The 25736-nt window shown below is 38.1% G+C and overlaps 1 protein-coding gene across 1 annotated transcript in view; it reads right to left on the reverse strand.

Moving 5' to 3' along the window:
• CADM2 (cell adhesion molecule 2) overlaps positions 1–25736 on the reverse strand; it is a 607168-nt gene that overhangs the window by 66338 nt on the left and 515094 nt on the right. Inside the window, exon 7 of the mRNA XM_005144493.3 lies at positions 23672–23762. Within this exon, the coding sequence (XP_005144550.1) occupies positions 23672–23762 (91 nt within the window). The remainder of the gene's footprint in view (positions 1–23671; positions 23763–25736) is intronic.

Genomic DNA, 25736 nt, shown 5'->3' on the forward strand with positions numbered 1-25736 from the left:
TTTGACATTCTAAAACACATGACAAGTATGTTCACTGCTAACATTGCACATTTTTCTCCACTACATACATTTCCAGTACCGCAGAATTTCAGCTTTTCTTCACATACTAAAGAGTTGCCAGAATGGTGTTTATTACTGTGTGGGGTGGAACAAAGAGGGTATCCCTATGCTTTGTATTTGTGCTTACTTTTACATTGAATCACACCACTTTAATCTCCATTCTTCTCAGACAATCTTGAAAACATGTTTCTCTGAGTGCTATAGCTATAAAGTTGGAATGAGCACTGTGGCCACTAATGCAATTGCATGTTATTGCCTTCACACATTTCATGGCACAAACAAGCTCACAGACTTGCTCTGTACTAACAGAAAGATGCAGCCTGCTAGTGCCAATGCAGTTACTTAAAGAACAAGTTTTGTCCCCCCTTTTCCCCCCATCTTGGATGAGAGGTGCTTTCCTATATCTCTGGTGTAATCCCTCCCAAGTGGATGCAGTTTAGTGGAAATGAGATGCGCTACCACTGAGATGCTTCATTGGGTTGGGGGAGGTAGCAGAACTGAAGCACCAAGATGATGTTTTCTTCCCTAAAACACAGCTCTGCTTCTGGCTTACCTAGTTTAATTTGCTCCCAGTGTGACACCTTTTAAAGCAAAACCAAACAAATGAAGCATGCTGTACTGAAGAAATGATTTCAAAGACACAGCTCAACTGTGACAGCCCATGCTATTTCTTTGGCTAGTACATACTGCTTTTACTGATTTCGCTTTGCACACAGCTGCCACAGTGGCACTATCAGGACTGTGTTAAATGGAAAGAAGTCAGAGATACTAATCCCAAGCATACTAAACATCCTGAAGTACAACCAAAGACTTCTCTGTAAGCACCCCAAAAGAAATTTGAACTCTACACTCTGAAGAACTGCTAAAAGGGCTTATATTTTGGAATAATTTACACTTAATCCTAGTAGAAAGGCCCAAAAGCAAAAGGGAACTGGTTTTGAGTACAGATAAATGGTTTTCTTAGCTGTCTTGATGTTAGCCTCAAAACCTGATACAAAAGGCAACACAATTTGGTATTCTTGCCCAGTCAAACTGAAATGGGACTGCAATGAGGATAACAAAAAGGGTATCATGTTCCAGGATGCTTCACGTTTTGCATTGTGGAACAGGAGTTTTCTTGCAAGGAACTTAACACAGAATTTGTAAGTAAAGCAAAATTCTTCTCTAATCCTGAGGCTAAGAAACCTTTTCTTCTACAAAAAGTCAGAGAGAAAGGTAAGGGCCAACTGGAATATGTGGGGAAAAGGAAAAAAAAGCCAAACCTGTTTTAAAAGTCACAGTTGGATTTGATACAAAACACTTGGGCACAGACTTACCTTTTCAAGAAGTGCTTATGTAACACAAGTCAACAATTGATACTTAAATCCACATTAATAATTTTAATAACTTAGGCCTTTAAAGTTACACATTTTAAAACAAGTTGTCAATTTTCCACCCCTTTCTCTATCCTTAACCAAAGCATTGTGATGTTTCAGTCCTTTCCTATAAACCTCATTTCTAGCAATATCTTTATATCTAACCATTATATTTATCTTAGCCTAGCCCTCATTTAAAAATAATACATAAGTCTATTGTATCACCTTTTCTTTCTAAACAAAGTGAATTTAAGCAATGCAATCCATTCTCACTTGGAAGTTCTTGGGTCTATTCTTTTTTGTTGCCCTTTTCTGATTTCTGTGAACACGATGTTCTTCATGACACGATGGTCTACAAGACCTTAGTAAACGACACTTAGAGAACTTACTGGCCCATAATACTAGCACAGGAATTTCAGTAAGATCACACTCAAAAAACCCCAAAACAATAACAAAAAGATGCAGCAGTGATTTTTTCATACTCAGTCCCTCTGGACAACTAAATGTCCCATCAAAAATTCTGTAGCCAATGTGGGTAAAAATTAGAAAGATGGAAGATGGATTTGTGGAACACTAGCAAGACATGTAAATCCATTATTTTGAGTATGGCCCTCTTGTCCAATGCCTTTCACTTCTCCAAAGAGGCACACTTGTATTCTCTGAAGTCCATAAAAACGTAAGCTAGCAGATACACTCAAATGAGTAATGGAAAAGGTAGCACTACATTTATCAGAGCATTTTTTTGTTGACATCCTGGTGCAATGTTAAAAGTCATCTAAGGGAATGTTGCTTCATTAATTTGAAACCAACAGTTTCTCTGTATTGAGAATCTGGGGTTTTAGCTTTGTCAGTTAATCATCCAGTTGAAAGTTTAAATCCCTAGGGAACCTTTTGTTTATATAAAGTCTCAGTCTGATGAGTCATATTGGGATGAGCTGGTTTGGGACCATTTCATCTATCAAAAATATCAATATCCACAGTTGCTAGCCTTTCATAAAAGCCTTGGATAGATGGGTTTTATTGTATGAGATAAGAACTCACAGTGATTCTGCAGTTCTGCAAAGCCTGAGTAACCTTCACAGAGTGCTTTTCTCCCCAGAAGAATTAGTCCAGAATATCCTAAGTACGTTTTATGAAGTTCTCTTTTTTTTTAAGAGGGCAGCTTTGAACGTCAGAATTTGTTATTATCTTTGTCTCAGCAGACATAATGTAGCCTAAGAGTATTTATGGTGCCCTGCACCAATGTTTTTAAAATGGTTAAGGATTAACTTATCAACATATGCTAAAAACAAGTTGGCAACAAAATACAGAATTCCACTTTTTATATCATAAAAATTTGACAGGAATTTACAGCTATAAAGACAACAGGAACAAAAGAAATGCGAGAGACAGTAGTAGTGTATTATGCCTTTGAAAAAGTTGCTTAAATTGTAAAGAGGTGTCCTGAATCTCAAATGGTGTTAGTATTTATCATTTACAGAAAAAAAACGAGAACACTAAACCAACAAGAAAAAACCCAAACTCCTTCATCCTTTACCTTTTTGCCCTGGGTACAGCTAAAGCCTTTCTTTTGTCCACCACATGTACTTGGGTGCCAGGTCTCCCTGCCTGTAGCTTGCTTGGGATAAATCTGGCAGTCCTCTCACCTTCAGGCTGACTTACTGGATTACAGTTGCTAACCATGTTGATATGATTACTAAATTTGCAGCTGAAAGTCCTTATCCCTCAGCAGCCTGTGGCAGAAACTGATTAAAGTGACTCAAGAGGAGTCTTTTCAAACCAAAGGCTTTTATTCTTTTACCTGAAGATATAAAGTATAGATTGCTAAGGGGTACAAGAGCATTTTTTTCAGAGTCGTATTTCCCCCTTCACTCTAATCTTTCCTTGCAATCAATTTTAAGGTTCCTTTCAAGTCAGTTCATAAATACCTTTGCCTGTAAGAACCTGACTGTTCTCTTTCTACCATAATTCTCTTTCCTTCAGTATCTCCATCTCATTGGCCTCATAACCCTCTTTATCCTCTGGTACCTTTAGAATGTAGGATGCCCTTCGACCTAAGACTTTCAGCTCATAACACAGTCATGTAATGCTGCTGGTCTCTGTCTGAACAGCTTTTTCCCAGTTGATTATCAACACATTTAAATGTTAACTTCTTTGAAACTATTTACCTGTAGTTTTTCCCTTTGCCTTTTGTGCATTTCTTGTGTCGTCCCCCCGCCTCTCACCCCGTAATTTTTGTTAGTAATTTTCTAGAAGGCAAAGCAATATCAAACAAATATCCTCAAAAGTACATAATCCATATAGATATGTATGTATATATGAAGTTTCTTACCTAAATCCAGTATTATTCACAATCTTCACAAAGAAGTATAAAAAACCCTGCTGTGATATTGGATATTGGCTTTCTCATAGTCATGAGACAGATCAACAAGAGCACTTATGTGAAATCAGAAGATACCTTATCAGTGAATTGCATCAGAAATATCCCTTGTAGAGACAGACAAATAGACTGTCTCAAAAAACAACCCCAACACAGTGAGGGAGATGCTGCAGGAATTTTATTTAAATAAACTCAAAAACCATTGCTACATGAAAGCAGATGTGGGGGACAGTACCTTAACCTTGTTCACAAAGTACCACTCTCCGTAAGGTAAGTTTAATGCAGGAGGAAAAAAGGAGACCAAAGTGGTGTGATCACTGCTGTGGGTGATGCACTAATCTTCCCGTGATCCATACTGGAAACGAAAATGTAGTTCAGAGAATTGTAATTCATTATCAGTAGTCACTCTGTGTGTGTTGGAGAAGCAGTGTTTTGTCAGAGTTAGTTTGGTTGTGCCAGCACTGCCAGCCCTTCAGCTTTGAAGGCAACACAAAATCAGAGAGCTCCATCTTTCCTATACACAAATGTTCCCAGTGAAAAGAGGAGGATCTTGCGATTGTATCACCCACCTTCTTGATACAAATTAAGATTAAAAACACTGTGTGCTAAGTGACCGTTGATTTTCTTGGGCATATGCTTCTGCTGCTTCCTCAATCAGAAAGTGGGAGCACTGCAGATGTGCTAATTTTAATGTGGTTTCATAGCAGAGAACAGTAAATGCCTTCGGATTCCTGGTCCCATTCTATGACCTCACCTTCTGCCCACATCTCTCCCAGATTTGTCACATACTCCATCTACTTTCAAACTTTTGGTGTCCCATCTCACCCCCCTCAATTTTTTTTATTTTCTCTGAATCTGACCAACTTCCCAAACAACAGATTGGCCATTTCCACGCCTTTATCCTTCCTCAAGTCTTCAGATGTTTCTGCACCAGGCAGGCAATTACTCCCATGAAAGGCAAAATTTGCTGGACTACTTTATTTCTGCCTTCTATCAGGTATGAATGTAGAAACACCAAATGGAAGAGGGAGAAAGAGGCTGACATATTTCCAAACTCTCAAGGACAGACCATCACTTTGCAGCAAATAAAACTGAAGAACACAGGCACACTGATGCATACCATAAACAAAAGGTAAACCTCTTTCAAACACATATTGGGAGGTCAGGGAATAGGCACTGACTTTTTTTTTTTTCAATTTTATGCTATTTATATTTCTGGATATTTTCAAATCAAAATTCCTAGTATTTTAGAACTTTTTAGCAGCCAGCTATTAACCATAGTCTTAAAATGTATTTGTTGTGTTTTAAGCCCAGCCTGGCACTCAGAAATCATGCACCTGTTCTCTCACACCCCCTCTCCCTCCTTCTGCTCCCAGAGGGATGGGGAGGAGAATCAAAAGAATGTAACTCCCATGGGTTGAGATAAGAACAGTCCAGTAACTAAGCTATAACACAAACCACTGCTGCTACCACTAATAATAATAATAATAATAATAATAATAATAATAATGGTAAGGGAGATAACAAGGGAAGGGAATACAACTGCTCACCACACACCGACCAATACCCAGCCCAACCGAGCAGTGATCTAGCCCTTCCGGGTAACTGCCCTCAGTTTATACAATGGGCATGACGTGCTGTGGTATGGAATACCTCTTTGGTTAGTTTGGGTCAGGTGTCCTGTCTTTCCTTTCTCCCAGCTTCCCCTCCTCCCTGGCAGAGCATGAGACTCAGAAAGTCCTTGGTCAGATCAAACATTACTGAGCAACAACTAAAAACGATGGTGTTATCAGCACTGTTCCCAGGCTGAAAGTCAAAACCACAGCAATGCACCAGCTACTAAGAAGGAGAAAAACGACTGCTACTGCTGAACCCAGGACAGTATTTTAATGTCTGAAGCTCAAAATATCTTAGGTTCAGAGAAAACACTGTAACCTCTACAGCTTACAAACAGCTTTCATAAAAAAGTGCACTTTAAAATCTTCTGTCTGTAAAAAACAATGGTAGGTATGGCTATACTGTTCATTTTGTGTTGCCAGTTTATAAATAATGTATATTTCTTTTAAATTTTAACCAGGAAAAAAAAAGTCCTCCACAAAAGTGCAACATCTTTCAAAAAGATTCCTGAGGCTAAAAAGGCGAAGAGGTGGAAGTCAGAACAGCAGCAGGAAAGAAGAAAAAAAAAACAACCCCAAACCAGCCAAAAAGAAAAAAAAAAAAGCAAAACAACAACCCCTGTTAAAAGAGCTGATGTAATGAATCCTGCCTTACATTTTGGAGAATGGAAGCTTTGCAGAAGTGACCACCACCATCAGCTAACTGACACCAGCTCAAGGGCAAAGTACTAGGTAATACTGTGCAGGAAATATCTACCTGGAACTGACCACAGATTAGATAAGGTGTTTTCCAATTTCTCTAAAGTAGCAAAGATGCTACATTCTATCAGATACCTTGTATAAGAAATCTTGTATTGAAGGCCTGATATGAACAGATTGCACGACAAGGAACTGTTCAGGTAGACGCATGCTGTATTCGCCATTCAGTTGTTTAACAGTTCCCACAGGTAATGGGTAAGATATCCCTAATGACACATCAATAAATAAAAAAGCAAATGACAGCCTTGCTTCTAGGAGATAGTGCAAGAAAGAGAAGGGGGAGACACCTTCTCCATAAGCTACACCTCTCTGCTGCAGGGAGAGGGGGAAGGCAGACTCAATGAAGCCATGACCTCATCTGGGGAATTGAAAGTCAGCAGAGCCCAGGCTTCAGACTGACGGCCAGGTAATCTCACATAGGGAGAGAAGTGAGTTCCAGTCAGGGCTACAGAGACATTATTGCACTCAGGTCAACGGGCAAAATAGGAAGCAAAGGAACAGTGATGCCCAGAAAGGTCCTTTTAAATTTTGGAGCTGCAAATATTGTGGATCAGTACTGGAGCATGCTGGTAATATATGCCCTTCCCTTATTCTGCCTGGGATTACTGCCATGTATTGATGGGCAAATTAGAAAGACAAATCCCTTTCCCTTCAGCCTCATAAACTAGGACCTACACTTTCAGATGGTGGCAGTAGAGGGGAGGAGAGGAGAAACTGTATACAGATAAAGTGAATGTAAAGAATAATTGCCACACATTGCTTAAATATTTTATTGCTGCACCTAGGGCTTTTTATTTTCTGTCAGAGTACAGCTGAGACGATAAATGGCATGTGAGAATTTCATTCACATGAAAAATTATTGATTAAACACAGAAATCACAATGGCCAGGTTTTGCTATAATTTTAGTTCTATACATTTCTAATTATGTAGTCTGTGTTCAAACAGCTAAATCTTTGGGCTTCTTATGCTGCTGTTTACACCTTGTTGATTCCTTCTTAACCTTTAAGAGCTATCGAGAAATTAGTAGATTATTCTTTTTCATAAACTGTAAGTAAAGCATGACTGTAAGAACAAAGGATGATAGAAACTGCAGTGGATTAAATGGACAATATCTGAGAAAAATGTATTTCAAAGTCATGCAAATGTCAGCAGTATTAAGATAATATGGTGCTCAAGTAGATGCATCAGAATGGTTGCTGGAATTGCTGGGATTAACCAGGAACTATGCTCCTAATGTTAATGAAGTACTGCTGAGAATAGGAAAGCAGCCGCAAAGCATAATGATAGGATGTGCACACCTTAGTTACTATGCATTTCACAGAACAGAGGAAAATAACATCTTCTCAACCGGCATGTCTTCAGATCCATTTATAACACTGCGTTTCTTCATACAAGTTTAAAAGCATATTGCATCCCCAGCCAGGGCAACAGGAGCTGGGGAAAATACCGATTTATCAGCAATAACAGAATAATAGCAGAAAGAGCTTTACCACTACTTATTTTAAATATCTTACATTTCCACATTATAGGATTAAAAATGTGTTTTTTTCTGAAACTAGCTTGGCTTACATTAGCTAAACTGAAGTGCCACATAGAGATAATGGTGGAGACTGCATGGAAAAAGCAACAGGAGTTAAGGACTACCCTGCATTATCAGTTCCCTTTTCTCTTTCTCCTTGATCAGCATTTTGTCTGTTGTTGATACCCGCACTGCTAGCTGAGGCCTGAAAGGTATATCAATATATTAATGAGAGTTTTTTTTTCCTTTGATGAATCTGGATTTTACACTGTTTAGGTATTTCAACTGAGATACTGCTGGATATTCACACTAACTTAGCAAGAGCTGTGTCCCAGCTCTCATAAGGAACTCTGTTATTATAGTAAGTTGAGAAATCCCGTCTAAGAAAAATCAGCTGCATTTTTTGAACTAAGGTCAAATGCTTGCTGGCACTAGTCATGAGGAAAACAGAGAGTGGCTGATTCACTTCTGCTTTTTCCATTAAGTAAACAGTTGAAAATCTCATTCACAGTTACTTGCTTGTTCAAATACTACTTGTTTAAAATCATTTGCTGCTGATGTTGGCACAGCCAAGGAGAAGCCTCATGTAACTAAAATTCTTTCATGCACTTGAGGTGCAGTGACAACACCTGGAGCTGATAAAAGCACCAGTGCTGCAACCTGCATGACAAGCAAGCACTGTACAAAGTCTTCAGTAACAAAGCTCATTAACCAAGGTATGTGCTTGCTGACTTTCAATGCATGTAAAAACATCATGAAGTTTGTGAGATGTAGCAAATATCCTCTTTTCACCAGATAAGAAACCTTTAATAATAAGAACTATAACAGCAACAACTCTAGGTCTTGAGCTGAATCAGGGGTTTCTCTCAATAAGTAACCAAATGTTTGTTGATATCTATAACAGCTATAGGAGCACCAAAGGAATGTGAATACACCATAAAGTTTTTGCACCTCAGTTATATTTTTTCCAAGTGTCAAAAAAGCTGACGTAGAAGTACTCTGTATTAAATTATAATCAATAATGAAATGCTTCATGCTTTCAAGATAATACAATGAAATCTTAACAACAATACATTGAGAACTTATGATTATTTATATTTCAGAGCTAAGTCCTACACTGTGGATTGTTTGTTTCTTTACATCTAAAAATAACTTATGAAACACTAATATAACAAAGGGGGTGGGGGTGGGGGGGAGAGACAAACCTTATTTACTAACAGGAGTTTGATTTTCTTCTCCCAAATGTATCATTATTTCCAGACAGAGGGGAGTGCTTTAGTTCACACAAACTTCTCTCACACAGAAAATTATTCATTAGTACTTTCATGGTAATAATTTTAGCACTGTAAAGGAGATATCCTCAAGCTCTGAACGGGATCGAGCTCATAGAATCATAGAATAGTTAGGGTTGGAAAGGACCTTAAGATCATCTAGTTCCAACCCCCCTGCCATGAACAGGGACACCTCACACTAAACCATATCACCCAAGGCTTCATCCAACCTGGCCTTGAACACTGCCAGGGATGGAACTTGATTAACATCTGGTCCTAGCAAGCTGCAGTAGTCTATGCTCAATGCTTAAGAGCACAGGAACAGCTATACTGGATCAGACTAAATGGATCAGCTAGCCCAGTGCCTTATCTCCAAAGCCAGGGAAAAGCAGATGTCTAGGGAACAGGCCAAGCACAGATGTTGCCTCCCCAAGCACTCATCTGACCTACTTTTCAGTCATTTCTGACACCAAGTACAGCTTAAAACTATTCTGTAAATCTTAAGGATGTTCCTTTCCATGAACATATGCAGTCTTCCCCTGAACTACTATGAATATTTACCATCTGCCATATCCATGGACAACGAATTGATAAAGCTTACTGGTCATTGTGTTAAAAACATAAATCTTGCTTCATAATAAAACTGTTTCTTACTAGCTTAGTTTACCCTTAAAAATTGCTACTTGAAGAGAAAGAACCAACAATCCCTAAAAACTCTGTCATTTACAGTTTTGGACACATCTGTAATATTTCCCCTCTACATCAAATAGGCCACCTTAAGGCATACTTTCTCTGCCCTTTTAGGAACTCCAATATAAGAAAGGATTTTCCCTCTGCAAAAGGATTTCTCCCCCCAGAAGTGTTTGGGTTTTCTTTGCCTCATTCAGATGGTAACTCTAGTCCTTCTATAGTTCTTACTATCTATGAAGCCCAGATATCAGTTCTACAGACTTGCACATTCTGGAATATCTCCTGAAGCCTGTTGTCCCGAGTTAGCAAGGTGGTTTTAAGCATGAAATTTCCTGTCACTGTTCATAATTCATCAATCTCATTCTTGAATTCCCTTTGAATGCCGGGGTGAAACCATCTGGTCCTGCTGACTTGTTACTGCTCGTTTTGCCTGTTCATTCCACAACCTCCTCCACAGTCCATTTAAGAAAATCCTGCTGGTGAGCACCTCAGAAAAAAGGGAATGTGTAATAGACCCAGTTTCTCCCACAGTAAATATAGATGTAGCAAATTCATTTGGCTGCCCCTTATACTTTGATCCTCAGGTGATCCTAGAAATGTACTGACATACTTTCTGATTTATTTCAAGACAGATTAATGATTACTTTCAATTTCCTTTGCTATTTGCCTCTCCAACATTTCCCCTCTCTCCCTTTTCTTTTTTCCTTTCTTTTTTTGGAGGGTTGGCTTAACTGCATTTTCATATTTAATCTGCCCAAAACTAAGGATCTTTTCTTTCCTTCAGAAAACAACTTCATCTTTCAAATTACAGTTTTGCCACTTTTACTTCACTTTCTCTCCTGTTTAGCCTCACCAATTTCTCCTTCAGGTGTTTCTGCTAAGTGATATGTATTGACCCTGTGTTCCTAAACTCTTATTTTTCTAAAAGAGTCCTCAGGCTGCCTGGGAAGATTTAATTCTCTTAGCTGCCCCTTTCAGCTTCTTTTTAACAAGATTCTTCATTTTTATGTAGTTCCCCTTTTTGATGTTGATTACCATATAATTGTCTAGACTTCGTTTTTGCCTCTAGGTGCATGCTGCACCTAAATACATTTTAAAGATGGAGCTGAATGTAGATGGTGCTGAGAGCTGCCTCAGAATGTCACTGCCTGGAACAACCCAATTCCATGTGGAGCATTCTAGAAATGGTTTGTATGAGGTAAGAAGACAGGCTAAAGATATTTGAGATTAACAGAAAGTAAAAAAACTATCCCAAAATCACAATTAAATAGCAATAATGAGTAGAAACACTGATCTGTCTCCCAGTTACTCCTCGCCTACGATTCCTTCTGATCCCCACACTTCAGGGTGGGCACTGCTGGGTGCTTCACAGGTGTGGGTGGACCCCTGCTCCTAACACAGGGACATCACAGCCCATCCCACTAGCACTCTTAACCCTTGATGAAATATTTCTAATTTAATCTTTAAGTGGCCAATGCAGTGTTTCCAAGTTGTAATGACCACCCACTCCTCCAAAAAAACCCAACAACCCAGCAAAACATGTATGTATATATGGAAAGCTGCCATGTGTTTTAACAGAAATCCTGTCACCTGTGTGCCTGTGCAGCAACCCTCAGCAAGGATCTACCTGCCCATCTCCCTGGGATCCTGTGCTGGTTGAGGGTGCCCCTGGTCTGTCAGAGGCTGCAGGGACCCCTGTGAAGAGCTGACGCAGCTTTGAGCAACGTGGTCTGGTGGAAGATGTCCCTGCCTGTGACAGGGGGTTGGAACTGGATGAGCTTTAAGATCCCTTAACACAAACCATTCTATGATTCTATGAAGACTGTTCCCTCAAGCCTGCATGATACACAAGAACAGGTATGCTTGCATGTCACCACACATGTCTGTTATGAAATTTCCTATCCAGACCCCCACCAACTAAAACCCAGTAGACTCACCACTGCATCCCAGTTAAATCATTCCCTGCCTGGGTTATCCACCATTAACAGCCCCAGCATAGCTGCTCAGCCCCTCATATAGCAGATTCTTTAATGAGGGACAAACCAGGCAACTACCTATAGCAGTTTCTTGGCAGCTTTCTTCTGGTTCTGCATCCTTTCAGCCTGCTGCTTTTTCTTTCCTGTGCAAACTACAAATCACATACTCAGTCTTCCCTCAGGTCTTAAAAGTTTTGGGAACAGTTTTCAGGGGCAGTTTAAATATTAAGCATTGAAGATTTCATTTTGACTATGATCTCCGTTTTGTGAGGAAAGGAAGATCGCCAATACGGTTTTAGAAAACGATAGAAGTAAGCACTGGATTTACTGAATAGGTGTCTCTGCTACAAGTGCAATCTGAGTACTAGTGCAGTATCAGGTAGAATAGTGCAGGGACAGTCTTCAGTGCTCACTTAAAAAAACCCCATGACTCACTTGTGTCTTTGCCTTTCACATGTAAGACAGCCATTCCAAAAGTGTGCCAGCAGACCCTGCTGTATAATTATTCTCCCATACTCACTCCATTTATACCCCTTTTAAAATCTGCACACTGACTGAGAATTTTGATTCTGGAGAAAGATGATCAGGCAGAAGGTTACATTTGAGTTTGTCGATTAAACTCTTTCTTCCAGTGTTCGTTTTCTGCACCTCATTTGCACATTAATTGTACATGAGCCTCAACTTTGCAATGACTGGTGAATAGGCCAATACCTTCACCTTCATAGCGATTCAGTGATTTTAAAAAATGGTTGCTCTCTGAGCTTGACTTCTGCACATGAAGAGCCTGAGATCATAGTAAATGTACAGAAATGATGGACCAAGCCATAGAAACCTGCTTCTCCCTGTTTTACATGCTTTAAAAAGAGGGGAAAAAATAAAATTACAAAAAACATATCTAACAGCCCCAAAATGAAGGCAAGGGTGAAAAATAAAAGTTACTTTTGTACTGAAAATAATGAAATAAAAAAGATAAAGTAACAGTGGAGAAAGGAACAGTACAAGCTATTCTCAGCAGGGGAAAAAACAGCAATTCCAAAATCAGTGTCCAACTTCATAACACAAGGTTATGTCTTCAGAACAGGAGATGTGAGTTTTTTAGTGAAAGGACACCAAATACAAAGAAGAAAAAAAAGTAATGAAATCCCAATTTGATTTTAAGGTGCCTTTATTATACTGTTCTTTAAATGCATACTTCTTCCCCTTTAGAAGGATGTTGTTTTACCCTGTTAGCTCAAAGCATGTACATGTTCTCAGGGTACTATGCTGCTACATTTGGCGTATATATGCAGATATGCAATGAGTTGATGTTCTCCATGACTCTGGGTGTTCCAGATCATATTTACTATACAGAGAACAAATTTTCTTTCTGTAATTGTATAACAAAGTAAATACCACAAGAATGATCTGCACTGAAAGAGTTATACTACAGTATCTTCTTGTGTTCTACTGCAATCATTGATTCAAGAATGGTAATTTTACCTATAAGTGTAGCTAATCCGTTATCTATAGAAACTCAAGTATCTAAAAGACTGAGCACCATATCCTCTTCCAAACCCTTTCATTTACTGTTTTAACTTCCAGTCCAGCACACAAATTAGAATTACCCATGCTGCATTTCAATTTTATCTATTATTTTATTCCATGGGCCTTTCTTATTTTAGAATGTGTTCTCACCTTAGAGCAAGGGAAAAAATGATTTTAAAAGGCATACACATGTGAAATAGATTTAATGAGCACTAAAATTGCTGCATTTAGTTGTTTTTCATACTGCACTATTTTGTACCGTTTTATGTGTAAACACTGCAGAAAAGGGACACTTAAAAAAGAGGAAAAGCAATTATTGAATTGAGCCTATTAGGCAATGCGATCATTTTACAGAAAACTGAAGGGGAAGTTCTTAAGCACTGCAGGAGGCTTTATTGTAACGTGTAATTTTCAGATAGGCACTATTGCTCCCACCTGTTTCTGTGTCACACTTTTTATAACACCAATTTCCCTACTTCCTGCAAATACTGTGAAAAAAAAGAAAAGCACACACGGTCCCAGCTGTGAAAAGAAGATACAACCTCCCAGATGGCCAGGACGTTAACACAAACTGAAATTTAATCTATTAAATATACATGCTGTATCTCAGCAAAAATGTTACCTGCTTCTTAATATGTTATCTAATACATCATGGTATAATTCTACAGTGGAGGTTTAATATCAATGAAATATTGGTGTAGAAGGTTACAAGCTGAACATTTACATAATCCTTTCAAATAATTGGCTTTTTCTTGCAAAGACAAACTACCTATATGGGAATTTTCACTAGGAAGAATTTTTCTACAATTTGTATGATACTCTTCATAAGATTTTAGAATATTTTACTGAAAATGAGCACTCAATATAGCATGTAATAGATGCCTACCTTCAAGGCAGCAGATATCTTTAGGATGAACTCCTCAAAATTACAATAATTTATATATTGGTCAGCTATCCAGAGAAAGTAATTACAGCAAAGGATGGCAAAATACTGGCAAATGATGCTAAGTTTGGATACACCAGAGATTTGGGCTGGCATCAATGACTATTGACTAAAATTGCTTTAAAAGTAAACTGGGCATAGAATCTGGATACTGATAAGGTTCACCACTATTAAGAGTTATGTATATTCCTATCTAGGAAACTCTTGTCACATGCTATGTGATCAGTCTATGTTGCACACGATATATTTGCTCTTTACCTTCCTGACTGTGAAATGTAGTGTTCTAAAAAAGCTTTATTTATATATACACTGCTGCCTACATGGGCAGAGAATCTAGACGCTTAAATCTGGTTGATGATAATACATTTCTATGTCATTGACAATAACCATGGGATACAGAGTGATTAACATTAGCTGACATGGGTTGTACCCCATCAGATCAAGTTAACAGTAGGCTGGTTTTGAGCTAACAATCACCCACTCAAATATAATCAGTTCCTCTTGCAGAAATATGAGTTCACACGTCTCCAAACAGAGAGGAATATAGAGTGAGCCTAAATAGGATACAGATACAAAGATGAAAAAGCACTGGTTAAAAAAAGAAAAACAAAACACAAACTTTTCAAGAAACCAGAACAAGGCAGAAGTGGCAGACAGGAGAGAGATACCTACTGTATTTGCAGGAGATGGGCTCTATCTAATTGCTGAACAAGCCAAGTTCAGAAAAAGACAAGCTGAAATGGGCAGGGCACCAGGCAAAAGACAGGAACAGAAGAGCCTGAGCTATCCTGAGAGCTGTTCCCCCATGACAACAAACACAGGGCTGAGAACTGTGAGAAGGCATTCTTATCTTTGTCCAAGTCTACACCCACAGATACAATACTTTGTCCCACCACATAAGCATTTATTCAAGAATATATTTACAGAATCTTGCCCAAAGCTGTGTGTGACATATGCCCCTGGAAACTTAACTGTAAACTCAGAGTGCCCAGAAAGCATAAATCAGATAAACAAAAAGATACTTCAGTTCCTGAGAGGTATTAGAGGTTAGTGTTAGTTCTGGCATCAAGGCAAAGGATGTCAGGGAGAATCCCAGTTTGTTAAATGCATGGCAGTTCTGACAAAATTCAAAACTATACACCTTTCTGCTAAGACAAGGATTGTCCACATCTAACCATGAAACAGTAACTCCAGTACCTAACTTTCCTTCTTTTTAGCTAGTTGATTTCAGTTGGTCCTTTTCCAGAGAAACCTGGAAATAGACTCTTACAATTCAGGATTTCTTACAAAGAAATATGTCTGAAGCTTAAGGGAGAAATACTTTGATACCACATTCATATTTACCTAGAGTAATATTTTATCCTGGATATAGACAAATTCATCCAATTTTCCAAATCATTAATATTTATTGATACTGCCTGAGCATCCAGCTCAAGACGTGGATTCGTTCTGCAAGGTGATTTATAGGCACAGAAACATACATGCTTTTCCAGATTCATTATGATAATTTATACAGGCGGAGTTGATACTGGCATTCTGAGTTGATACCAGTGGCTAAGTATTCATGGCACAATCCAGATAGTATTCTGCAGCAAATAAAACTTATGCAGAAAATGAGATAATTTCTTACAGAACCTCCATCTCACCTCATAGAGAAGCTGGGAATTTTATCATTGTAGGAAAGAACTGTACATGGACAAAAAGCTGGACACTAGACTAATGATGCAGAATCTAAGGCTGCCATTAGTATGTAGTTTCAAAGCAATACTGGCAAATTACATACACCAAAACATTAACAGCTGAATGTCAAGCGGGTTTCCTCAATTTTCTCCACTAGTTTCTAATTTCAGACTTGAGCATAGATCTGTAGATGTGTTAAGAACTCGCTGTTACAATTCAAACCAACAATCAACTATCTTCTGAGTGTGATGCTGTGTCAAGTCAAATACTCTTGAGAGAATGGGGACCATGTTCAATGTTAGATATAAAATATACGTGACCTACTTGTCAATTTTGATCTTGGGATTTTTTTCTGCTTCAGTTCCCAGCTGTAAATTTGAGGCAATTGAATACCCTAATTATCCACAGGTGTGATAAAAACAAACATTTAAATATTTGCCAAGTTCTCAGGTACCAGGGGGAAGAAACATATGAGCACCTATGAAAAAAATATTTTAATTCTAATGCATCAAATAAGACCTGAGTCATAAAGATCATTCATAACTACCATTCATAATGATGATTCTATTGAAGGAATCAGGAATCCCCTTCATGGCTATATCCTGCCATAAGGTCACAGAATTCAGGAAGAGAAATATTATACGACATTTCTCATCAAGTAATGAAAATCAGAAAATCCAAATGTGTCTCTTCTAGCATTTCCCAAAATACCTTCTTCAGGTTAAACACATCTTTCTACTTTGGATTTGTCTGAACTAAAGTAACTATTTGGAGGAAGGAAGAGATTTTATACTCTTTATAATACATTTTATCCTTTACCTTGTGACAAAATGATTCATGAATAAATGCTTCTATAATTTTCTAGCTACCAAATGTGAAAACTCTGAAGAAATTACAGGATCTGTAAATTTAATAGGCAGTATATGCTGTTGACATTGACTTTAGCAAGTTTTTGGTCACTGTCTCCAATAGTATTCTTTGCATTTAGGCTGGATGTGTGTAATACCCAATGAGTGAAAACCTGGCTGGACTCCTGACTGGATGAGGGACACTACCCAGTGGCTGGCTACAAGCAGACTTCTATAGTAGTCTCTCCTGGGTCCTCTTCCTGCTCAGCTATTTAATATCAAAGACCTAGCTGAAGTGATGGAGTGTGTCCTCATTAAGTTCAGCGGTACTGAGTATACTTGTGGGGAAGGAAACTACTTAGAGGAACTTCTGTAGGCTAAAGGAAGGCTGGGGAAATTTGTCAGTGATGTGCAAAATCCAACATCTAAGCTGAGGAGGACCTGGAGGTTCTGGCTGACAGTAGGCTAAAAGTGAGCCACTGTGAGTCCAGCCTTTGCTGCATTCAGGTGACTGAATCCTAGCTAACACCTTCTGCTGAGTTTTTTCACCTAGATCCCTGTCAGGTCCTTTTCAACTGAAACAGCCATGCACTGAGGTCACTGTCAGAATGGTGCTGTATATTTCTGTGTTATCATCAGTATTTGTATCCATTAGCCTTTGCAAAATGTTTGTCTCTCTCAAGGGAACCTGCTTTAAATAGATACTAGAAAAGACAGAACTTTCTGTGGTTATACCATACACATAGTTTACAATAGCTTGAAAGTGCAAGCTTGATTATTTGGTGTGCCCTCAGTATTAAAAGTTATCACTTTTTCTGGTATCAAAATATGTATCTGACTATATAGTACTGGGTACATATAATATTAGTGTTTATTACTACCTGTGCTTTTCTCTTTAACTTTTTCATGACCTTACAAATAACATTCTAATGAAGGACACGGGAGTGTTCTGCCGAAATAAAAATATTTCCTATTTATTTCAACCAAGGCCAAATATCCATTTTACATTAGTCATCCAACTATACTGTAATTCCCCTGAGCTCATGGAATGGAAAGACATTTCTCTAAAGCACACATGAGACAGCCAACTCTCTCCTTGTTTCCTGTGCCTTAATTATTCCATTATATTTTGATGTCCTTTCTGCTGAAAGGACACTGACTTTAATGGGGGCTGTGGGGGAGGGTGTGTGTGTATATTTCATATTTGCTTTAGAAACATTATAATATATATCACACATGCTTTTGTGAGGGTGCTGGCTAAGAATATAAATATAGAATCTTTCTTTCATTATGGGGCAGTTCTTGCATTCCCTTCTGTGTCAGTTTTGAGTCACTAGACTATATTGTTTAGACACAACAGTGTGTAGAAGCTGCAAACTGCAATAAGCAAACGTTAGGTTTTAAAATACTTTGTAAGCACAGAGGACTGTAAATTACCATTTTGTTCATTGGTTTTTATTTTCTACAGCTATTTTTTATTTTAAAATATTCAAAATACTGTCAGGCAATATGACTTCATAAAAGTCTAGACATTGCATATGAGTTCATAAAAAGGATGCCTATGATTTCTGAAGCATACTTACATCTTGCTTACAGAAAGCCAACCGTATTCTGGGCTGCATCAAAAGGAGCGTGACCAGCAGGTCAAAGGAGGTGATTCTGCCTCTCTACTCTGCTCTTGTGAGACCTCACTTGGAGTATTGTGTGCAGTTCTGGTGTCTTCAACATAAAAAGGACATGGAACTGTTAGAACAAGTCCAGAGGAAGGCCACAAGGATGATCAGGGACTGGAGCACCTCCCATATGAAGACAGACTGAGAAAGTTGGGGCTGTTCAGCCTGGAGAAGAGCAAGCTGTGTGGGATCTCATAGAAGCCTTCCAGTATCTGAAGGGGGTCTATAGGGATACTGGTGAGGGACTTTTCATTAGGAACTTAGTGATAGGACAATGGGTAACAGGTTAAAACTTAAACAGGAGAAGTTTAGATTGGATATAAGGAAGAAATTCTTTACTGTAAGGGTGGTGAGGTACTGGAATGGGTTGCCCAGGGAAGCTGTGAATGCTCCATCCCTGGCAGTGTTCAAGGCCAGGTTGGATGAAGCCTTGGGTGATATGGTTTAGTGTGAGGTGTCCCTGCCCATGGCAGGGGGGTTGGAACTGGATGATCTTAAGGTCCTTTCTAACCTTAACTATTCTATGATTCTATGATTCTATCTCCTTCTTTGGAATATAAGCAAAGTCTAGGTAAAACTATATTATGCTAAAAAAGAAATACATTAAAAAGAGTCACTGACACCTTACAGACATATTACACAAGTTCATTTGGTAAAATTTTATAGCCTGACAACTGTTCGGGGATCCAGACAAAAATACTGGAAAGATAAAATAGCTCTAAAGATTGAAAAGGCAAGAGATTAGCTACAATTTGGTTTGAAATTGTACAACAGTATCTCCAAAAGGAATGCTATTGAATAGTGATTTAAGACAAGGGGTCAGCTGCAGGGTGTCTTGACCCAACTTACGCAGAGCAATAGCTAAATACTTTTTTGCCTGCAATTTAAAACAACCCCAAAACTGGATGTCAATATTGACTAAAATTGTCAATGGGGTGAACAACCACTAACCAGGTCTTGCATAAGAAAAGACTAAGCTGACACTAACACACCTACTAGAAATTGAAAAGCAAAAACCTTCTTAAATTTGATCTACCAGCTGGGCATTGATCAATCGAACAGCAATCCTCACAAATGTTCTCAGGTTCCCTTAAAATATTACACATAATAAGACAGTTTTCTGTAGTGAGTTATGCTTATAAGGTCTGCTTAAAAGCAATCTCCATGGTAAACTGATGGATATATTTCCTCAATTTTCCTTTCTACTTACAGAAATTTCCATGCATACAATGCTCCGAATACCTGTTTTTTGCTGCTCATACCTGCTGCCTCAAGTGCTACACAAACTGGATCAGAGCATCATTAATTCAGAACATCATTAAATACATTAGATGGATTTAATTATGTTCTGACTTCCGTAAGTGTAACTTTATTTTTCCAGAGAAAATTCAAGCTTTGACACTAGATCCTAGAGACAATAAATTTAGCCAGTGCTGTAAAATGGAGGCAAGAGACAGGTCTTTTGGAAGGCAGTGTATAAGGATGCCTCCTCACCTCACCATTTTTTCACTTCCATTCTGACTCCACACTGTAATCCGTATGTCATCCTACCATGTAGGATTGGTGTCCTGACACATGTCCCATCATAGTCTCTAGGAGCAAACCCAAGGACTAATGGCTCTTGCAGTAACACCCACAGCACCTCCCAGGCAGTCTGCCTCTTCTTGGAGCTGCAACAACCATAACACATGCCCTAGAGGAACTGTGGCAGAGTCTGTAACGATCTGTAATGCTTTATTAATCCCTCACATAGCCTGCCTCTATAAAACTATTGCAGAACAGGTAAGAACCTAGCCTGCTTTTTCTGTTGGCATCATCACACTTCTATAGCAGCAATACAGTGCTTACCCAGAACAGCTCCTGCTATTCCCCTAATAGCAATAAGCTCAGGGTGATGACCAGATCTAGAGTCATCCTCATCCTTATAGTGATAAGTAGATAAAACAGCACAGTGAAGAATCTGAGATGCAGAGGGCAGCTAATTTCCTAGAGGTGTTGGTCTGAGCAAGGCTTCCTTCCCATTCCCTGTTACAAGACAGTAAGTTAGCAGTTTTCCGTAGGACTGCATTGTAGAAATGAAACAGTATCTGGGTATCCGTGATGCACACGGTTTGAGGGACAGAAATCCTGCAAGGAGGGGCTTTGTGCTGAGATATAAGATGGGGCAAGTACATTCTAGCTTTAGCCTTATTCTACTTTTCCCTTTTTAGGAAAGAATTACTCTGCAGCAGCTATCAGTATCATGAATGTCACCACAGCTACAGCCTGGCTTCATTCTTTCTCTATTTTCATCTTGATTGTCATTTTGAAGCTTGTGAAAATTGCTCTGGGATACAAGAGAAATGTACCTAGAAGTAAGTGTTCATTTACTAGTATGATTCACTGCTACCTACAGGAAACAGGAGAGACTGTTGTAACTGGCAGAAAGTCGACAGTGTACAGAAATTAACCCATGGTGTGTAAATGACTATGAAGGAACCATGGTTAGCTCTGAGCTCTCCATGAAGCCCAAAATTCATCACTTACCTTGTGACATTGACAAATTTGGTCTCCGTGGACCTCTCCAATTTCTCTCCCTCTCTAAGCCAGAAGGTAATCATAATATAGTTTGGGAGCATGACATTACTGTTCCTCATGCTAAGCAACTGCAAACTGCTCCCAGGAGGACGCCTATTTATTACTGGCTCTGTGCTGTGAAAGGCTGACCTAATGAAGCAATATAGAGCAGCTGATGTTGGCAGCTTTTATGGTGTGGACAACTGGAGGTGCATTCACTGGCAAAATATTTCAGCCCCAAAAGCTACTACATAGGGAAGCCCTGCCTTGATAATTCTGTGGTGTGGAGTTTTTGTTTGGCTGCCCTTCCAAAACTACATGTAAAGTTTGCTTTTGAATCCATTGAGGATGCAACTAAAATTGGTAAGCACCTCAACTGAAGCTCTGTTTTAATTATTAGGTTTTATCTAGTGTCCCCTAATGGTAACATATAAAGTATATCTACAATATTGCATGTCCCAAATAGAAAATATTGTGGCTGTCTAGCTTTAATAGTTGTTACTGCCTTCAGAAATGACTAACAAGTACAGGGGTCTAAAGGAAAATCTAACATCTGAGAGCATTGTCTTCTTTTAACAGTCTAACATCTTTGGTATGTGAAAAAACGTTAGCCTATTTTTAATGAAGATTATGAAAATGTGGTTATAAGCTGTAGTCAAAGAGCAAAATGCATCTGACTAAATTTAAACATAGATATAAAAATTGATATAAATGTATGTATTTAGTCATCTATATTTGGTATCCCAAAATGTTGAGGCAGATATCTGACTGAATTAACTGTCTAAACATCATGTAGTTATGATCCAGTCTGGCTCTTTCTTCTGCAATTGTCTATTGTAGTTAAACAGAGACATCCTAATAGTGCCTGAGTCACCCCACTGAAGGCGAAGGGCAGCCCAAGTGAGCAGCTCAGATGCAAGGATCTACTCTGCATATGTTTAAAGACAGTTGAAATAATTCCCATACACCCAGAAACTGAAAAGCATCATGCCTCCTTGTAAATACTCAGAAGCAGGTGAAATCACGGAAGGACTAGAACCCCTGGTTAGTATTATACACACATTTGTCCTTTCTCCCCACATACTGATTACATTCATCTATCAAATCATCCAGCTCACAAAACTAAAAAGGATAAAAATAAGAAATCAACCCATAACTTCCAAACTTTCTTATTATTTAAAGGCCCCAAATGTGAAGGGCCGAACTGCCTCCCTCCCAACAAATAAAATGTAATTAAAAATACAAAAATACATAATAATTGCTTTATTTCTAATCTTTATCCCTACAGTGAATGTTAGATGAATAGTGCAAATCAAGTACCTGGAGCTAGGATGTCTGAAGTCTGTCTGCGAAAATGAGCACTTGGCATGTTGCTGTCACTTGTTAAACCATGAGGAAAACACTGAGATAGGGAAAATCCTATATATCACCTAGCCAACAGTGCACTCGGAGCAATCCTAAAATTAAGCACTTGCACATCTTCTGCTGAGTCTGAAAGTAATGGGGACGTAGTCTCTGTACCTCGTGATACCTAGAAGAATGCTCCAAGGCTGTTAAATAAAGGGTAGTTTCTTCTCCTTTAAGTATATTATAAAAGCAAGACATGGCTTGCAACTGATTTTTGTGTGTTATCTACAGAGGCCTCTGTCTCAGAAACATATATTACTTCAAAAGCACACAGGTACATTGCACTGAACACCATGTAAGACTAATTGAACGGACCCCCAGGGTTCTGGTCTCAAGCAGGGTAGAAGCACGGTCTAGATGCCAAGTTGCTCAGTGCAGTCAAGATTTGGATAGAGTAGTTGCTTTCAACTGATACAGGCATTTAATATAAAAAAACAAAAGTACTTATGGAGTTTAAATGATGCCAGACTAAACTCAGAAGAGGTTTTAAAAATAGTAATTTTGGACTTCAATGACTTGACCTAAATTCTACTTTAGATTACTACATTAAACAATTCCATAAAGTCCACCATAAAGTTACACCAGGGAGAAATTCTGCCCTAAATGACATAATTTCTAGCTTTTTTCTGGAACCAAAATACTACTGCACCATCACTTTCAAGACAATTCTAAAGCGTGTTACACTACTCCATATAGCACTTTTGAGCAGAAAGGTCAATATTTATGAAACTTGATTCATATTAACTTAATATTAAGTAATTTGATTATTCATGTATTTTTATGGATAAATATGTAACAGCTCATCTGAGAAGGTATGTTTTAAAGTGTGAAGCCTATTTACATAGTAGATTCTGTGCAAGAGATAATCTTTGCAGTTCTGCCTTTAAAAATACTTATGGCAGAGATGTTAATTTCCAAGTAAAACGATTTCGATTCTTGAAGCAGGTAACATTTTTTTGCAATTCAGGTTGAAGCAGAGAGCCAGCTTGCACATATCATTAAACTTCAAATTCCCCTCTAAATGACAGCCAAAGCATCCAGAAAGCTCAATATATTTTCTCTAAGGCTAGTTGATGTAGAAAGATTTTCATGATACGTTTTCTCTTCTATCATCAGTTCAAAGATGCAAACAGTGACTGATTAAGCCTGCACTCCTTTCAGGCTGATATAACTGACTGAAGAAAAAAAATAATCTCACAGCTGGAATTCTTCCTGAAAACTGAAATAGATGACAAAGTAAAAGACCAGTCCTCTACAGACACTTAATGAAGACAGGCTTCAAGGGTTTTTCTATACCAGAGATTACTTTACACCCCAGGATGAAACAAAACCAGCAGATTTCTGCAGCGGAAGATTGCAATCACAACAGAGTAAAGAAAATAACAAAACCATATTACTTGTTAAATCACTTACACTGGTTTTCCTTTGGATTCACAAGTCAAAATTATAGATTGTCCTTCTTCAGGCCATGAATTGGAAGAAATGATTTTAACTAAAGGTGTATCTAGGAAGAAAAAAAATAGACATCTTGTTGATATACACACACAAAAAAAGATTTATTATCAAAGAGTACATTCTTCTCTACTTGCAAAAGACTATACCATCGATTTAATTTACACTTGGAGATGCTATTATTTGGAGCCTTGTGCAATTTCCATTGTCTTCAGGAATGCAATAAAAATGACCAATGGTACTAAACCAGTAACGCTTTATATCCCAAGGAAACACGGATAGAAAGCAAATGTATACTCAGAGGAAATAACTTTTTTCTTTCTGTATTTGATGCAAATACTCAATACAACTATTCCTAAGTCTGATATCTAACAACAAATAAAAACATCGAGGATGAACAACAAGTACTCTGCACAATTGTTTCTTTGTCTATTTATAAGTGGATATGGTGGAATGATGATATTAGAGGAATGAATGCAATAGTATACATTTGAGAAAGAACAGTTTTATTGTTGCTGAAACTTGAAACTAATAATAAGAAAGCTACAATGGGCTTTCAGGTAAAATACCTTGTTACAGGCATTTTACAGGGTATTATTTCTAAGATGCAATAATGCTGCCCCTAAAATAGAAAAAAATTACAAAGAGAATGTTTTAAATATCTGCAAAAAGCACTACAGAAAAGTCTTTAATCTGTCCTAAAAATTATTCCTATGCATTTGAATTAACTTCATAGTTTTAAATGTAAAAAGATTCACAATAACTACTGTGAATTCATGCAAAATGGAACATTTGCAGTAGATCTTTAACTTGTAAAAAATTCTCCGAATCAAAATATTTTACCTGACTTAGAGAGGCACCTCTTATAAGGAAAAAGGCTACCATAAAGAAAGAAATATCCCTATACAGGACTCATTTTTTCTTTAGGAAAAGGAAGAATGAGTAACAATGAGGAAGATTTTCAGACTGAGTAAGGAAACATAAATTCTCAGCTCCTCTACAGTTTCCTAATACAAAACACAATCTTCATCTACAGCAGGAGAAATACTTTAATGTACAAATCTAGAGTATCTAAGTTTTGTCTCATCCAATTTGCCAGTCCTAAGCTCATTAGCAGAGAGGCAGCAGTGACACCACAGATACCCTACTATCAAGCAAATGAGAAAGAGCATGACAAAATGACCCTACAAAATCAAATGAAAAAAAAAAGATAATTGCTGTAACAATATAAGTTCTTATTGTGTTTCAAACAGTCCTGTTGAACACTAAATGACATATAAGCAATTAAAAATGTTGGAAGCCTTTTTCTCACTTTGACTTTTACTTTTGGCATATCATAATATATCAGCATGGCAAAAGACAAGAAAAGGGGAAGGCTTAGCATAGACATGCCATAATTCTACTGAAAGCACGGTCAGCATCAGTTTGCTTTCAGTACTGTTGCACTAACCTTACTCCAGTAGCAAATCTGTTCCACAAGTTCATATTTTTAAGGACCCTGCAAACCATTATGCAGGTGACTAATTCTCTGGAGGTTGTGCTGGCATTTGCTTCATTTTTAGTACATGCTTAAGGCACTGACCTCAAGTGCCTCAATAAATCAGGGCATCAAGTACTTCTGTGATTTCAGTGGTGCTACTGAAGATGAATAAATGACTCTCTTGACTATACATTGAATCAGAGGAACAAATCAGTGTCAGATAGGAATATGAAGAATTTAACCAAAGGAGGGAGACAACTAACGCAATGAGATAAAGAGGTTTCTAGAGAAATATTAAAAAAGAGTAAAACTTTGATGGAAGTAATCATGATAGCCACGAGCGAGGAAAGAAATTAAAGGCCCATCTTGCTAGCATTATTGGCTTTAAATATTGAAGAAATTATCAGTATTTTATACATTACAATAAATGACCCATAAAGAAGAAGAGGGGACTTCAGACAATGAAGCTTTCATTTGCATGGATCAGTGCAGTGCTGTTTTCCCCAGCTTGAAGTTCCCATACCTACTTTGTTTAATGCCCCAGCC

The sequence above is a fragment of the Melopsittacus undulatus genome, chromosome 2 (assembly GCF_012275295.1).
Source record: "Melopsittacus undulatus isolate bMelUnd1 chromosome 2, bMelUnd1.mat.Z, whole genome shotgun sequence".
Lineage (NCBI taxonomy): Eukaryota > Metazoa > Chordata > Aves > Psittaciformes > Psittaculidae > Melopsittacus > Melopsittacus undulatus.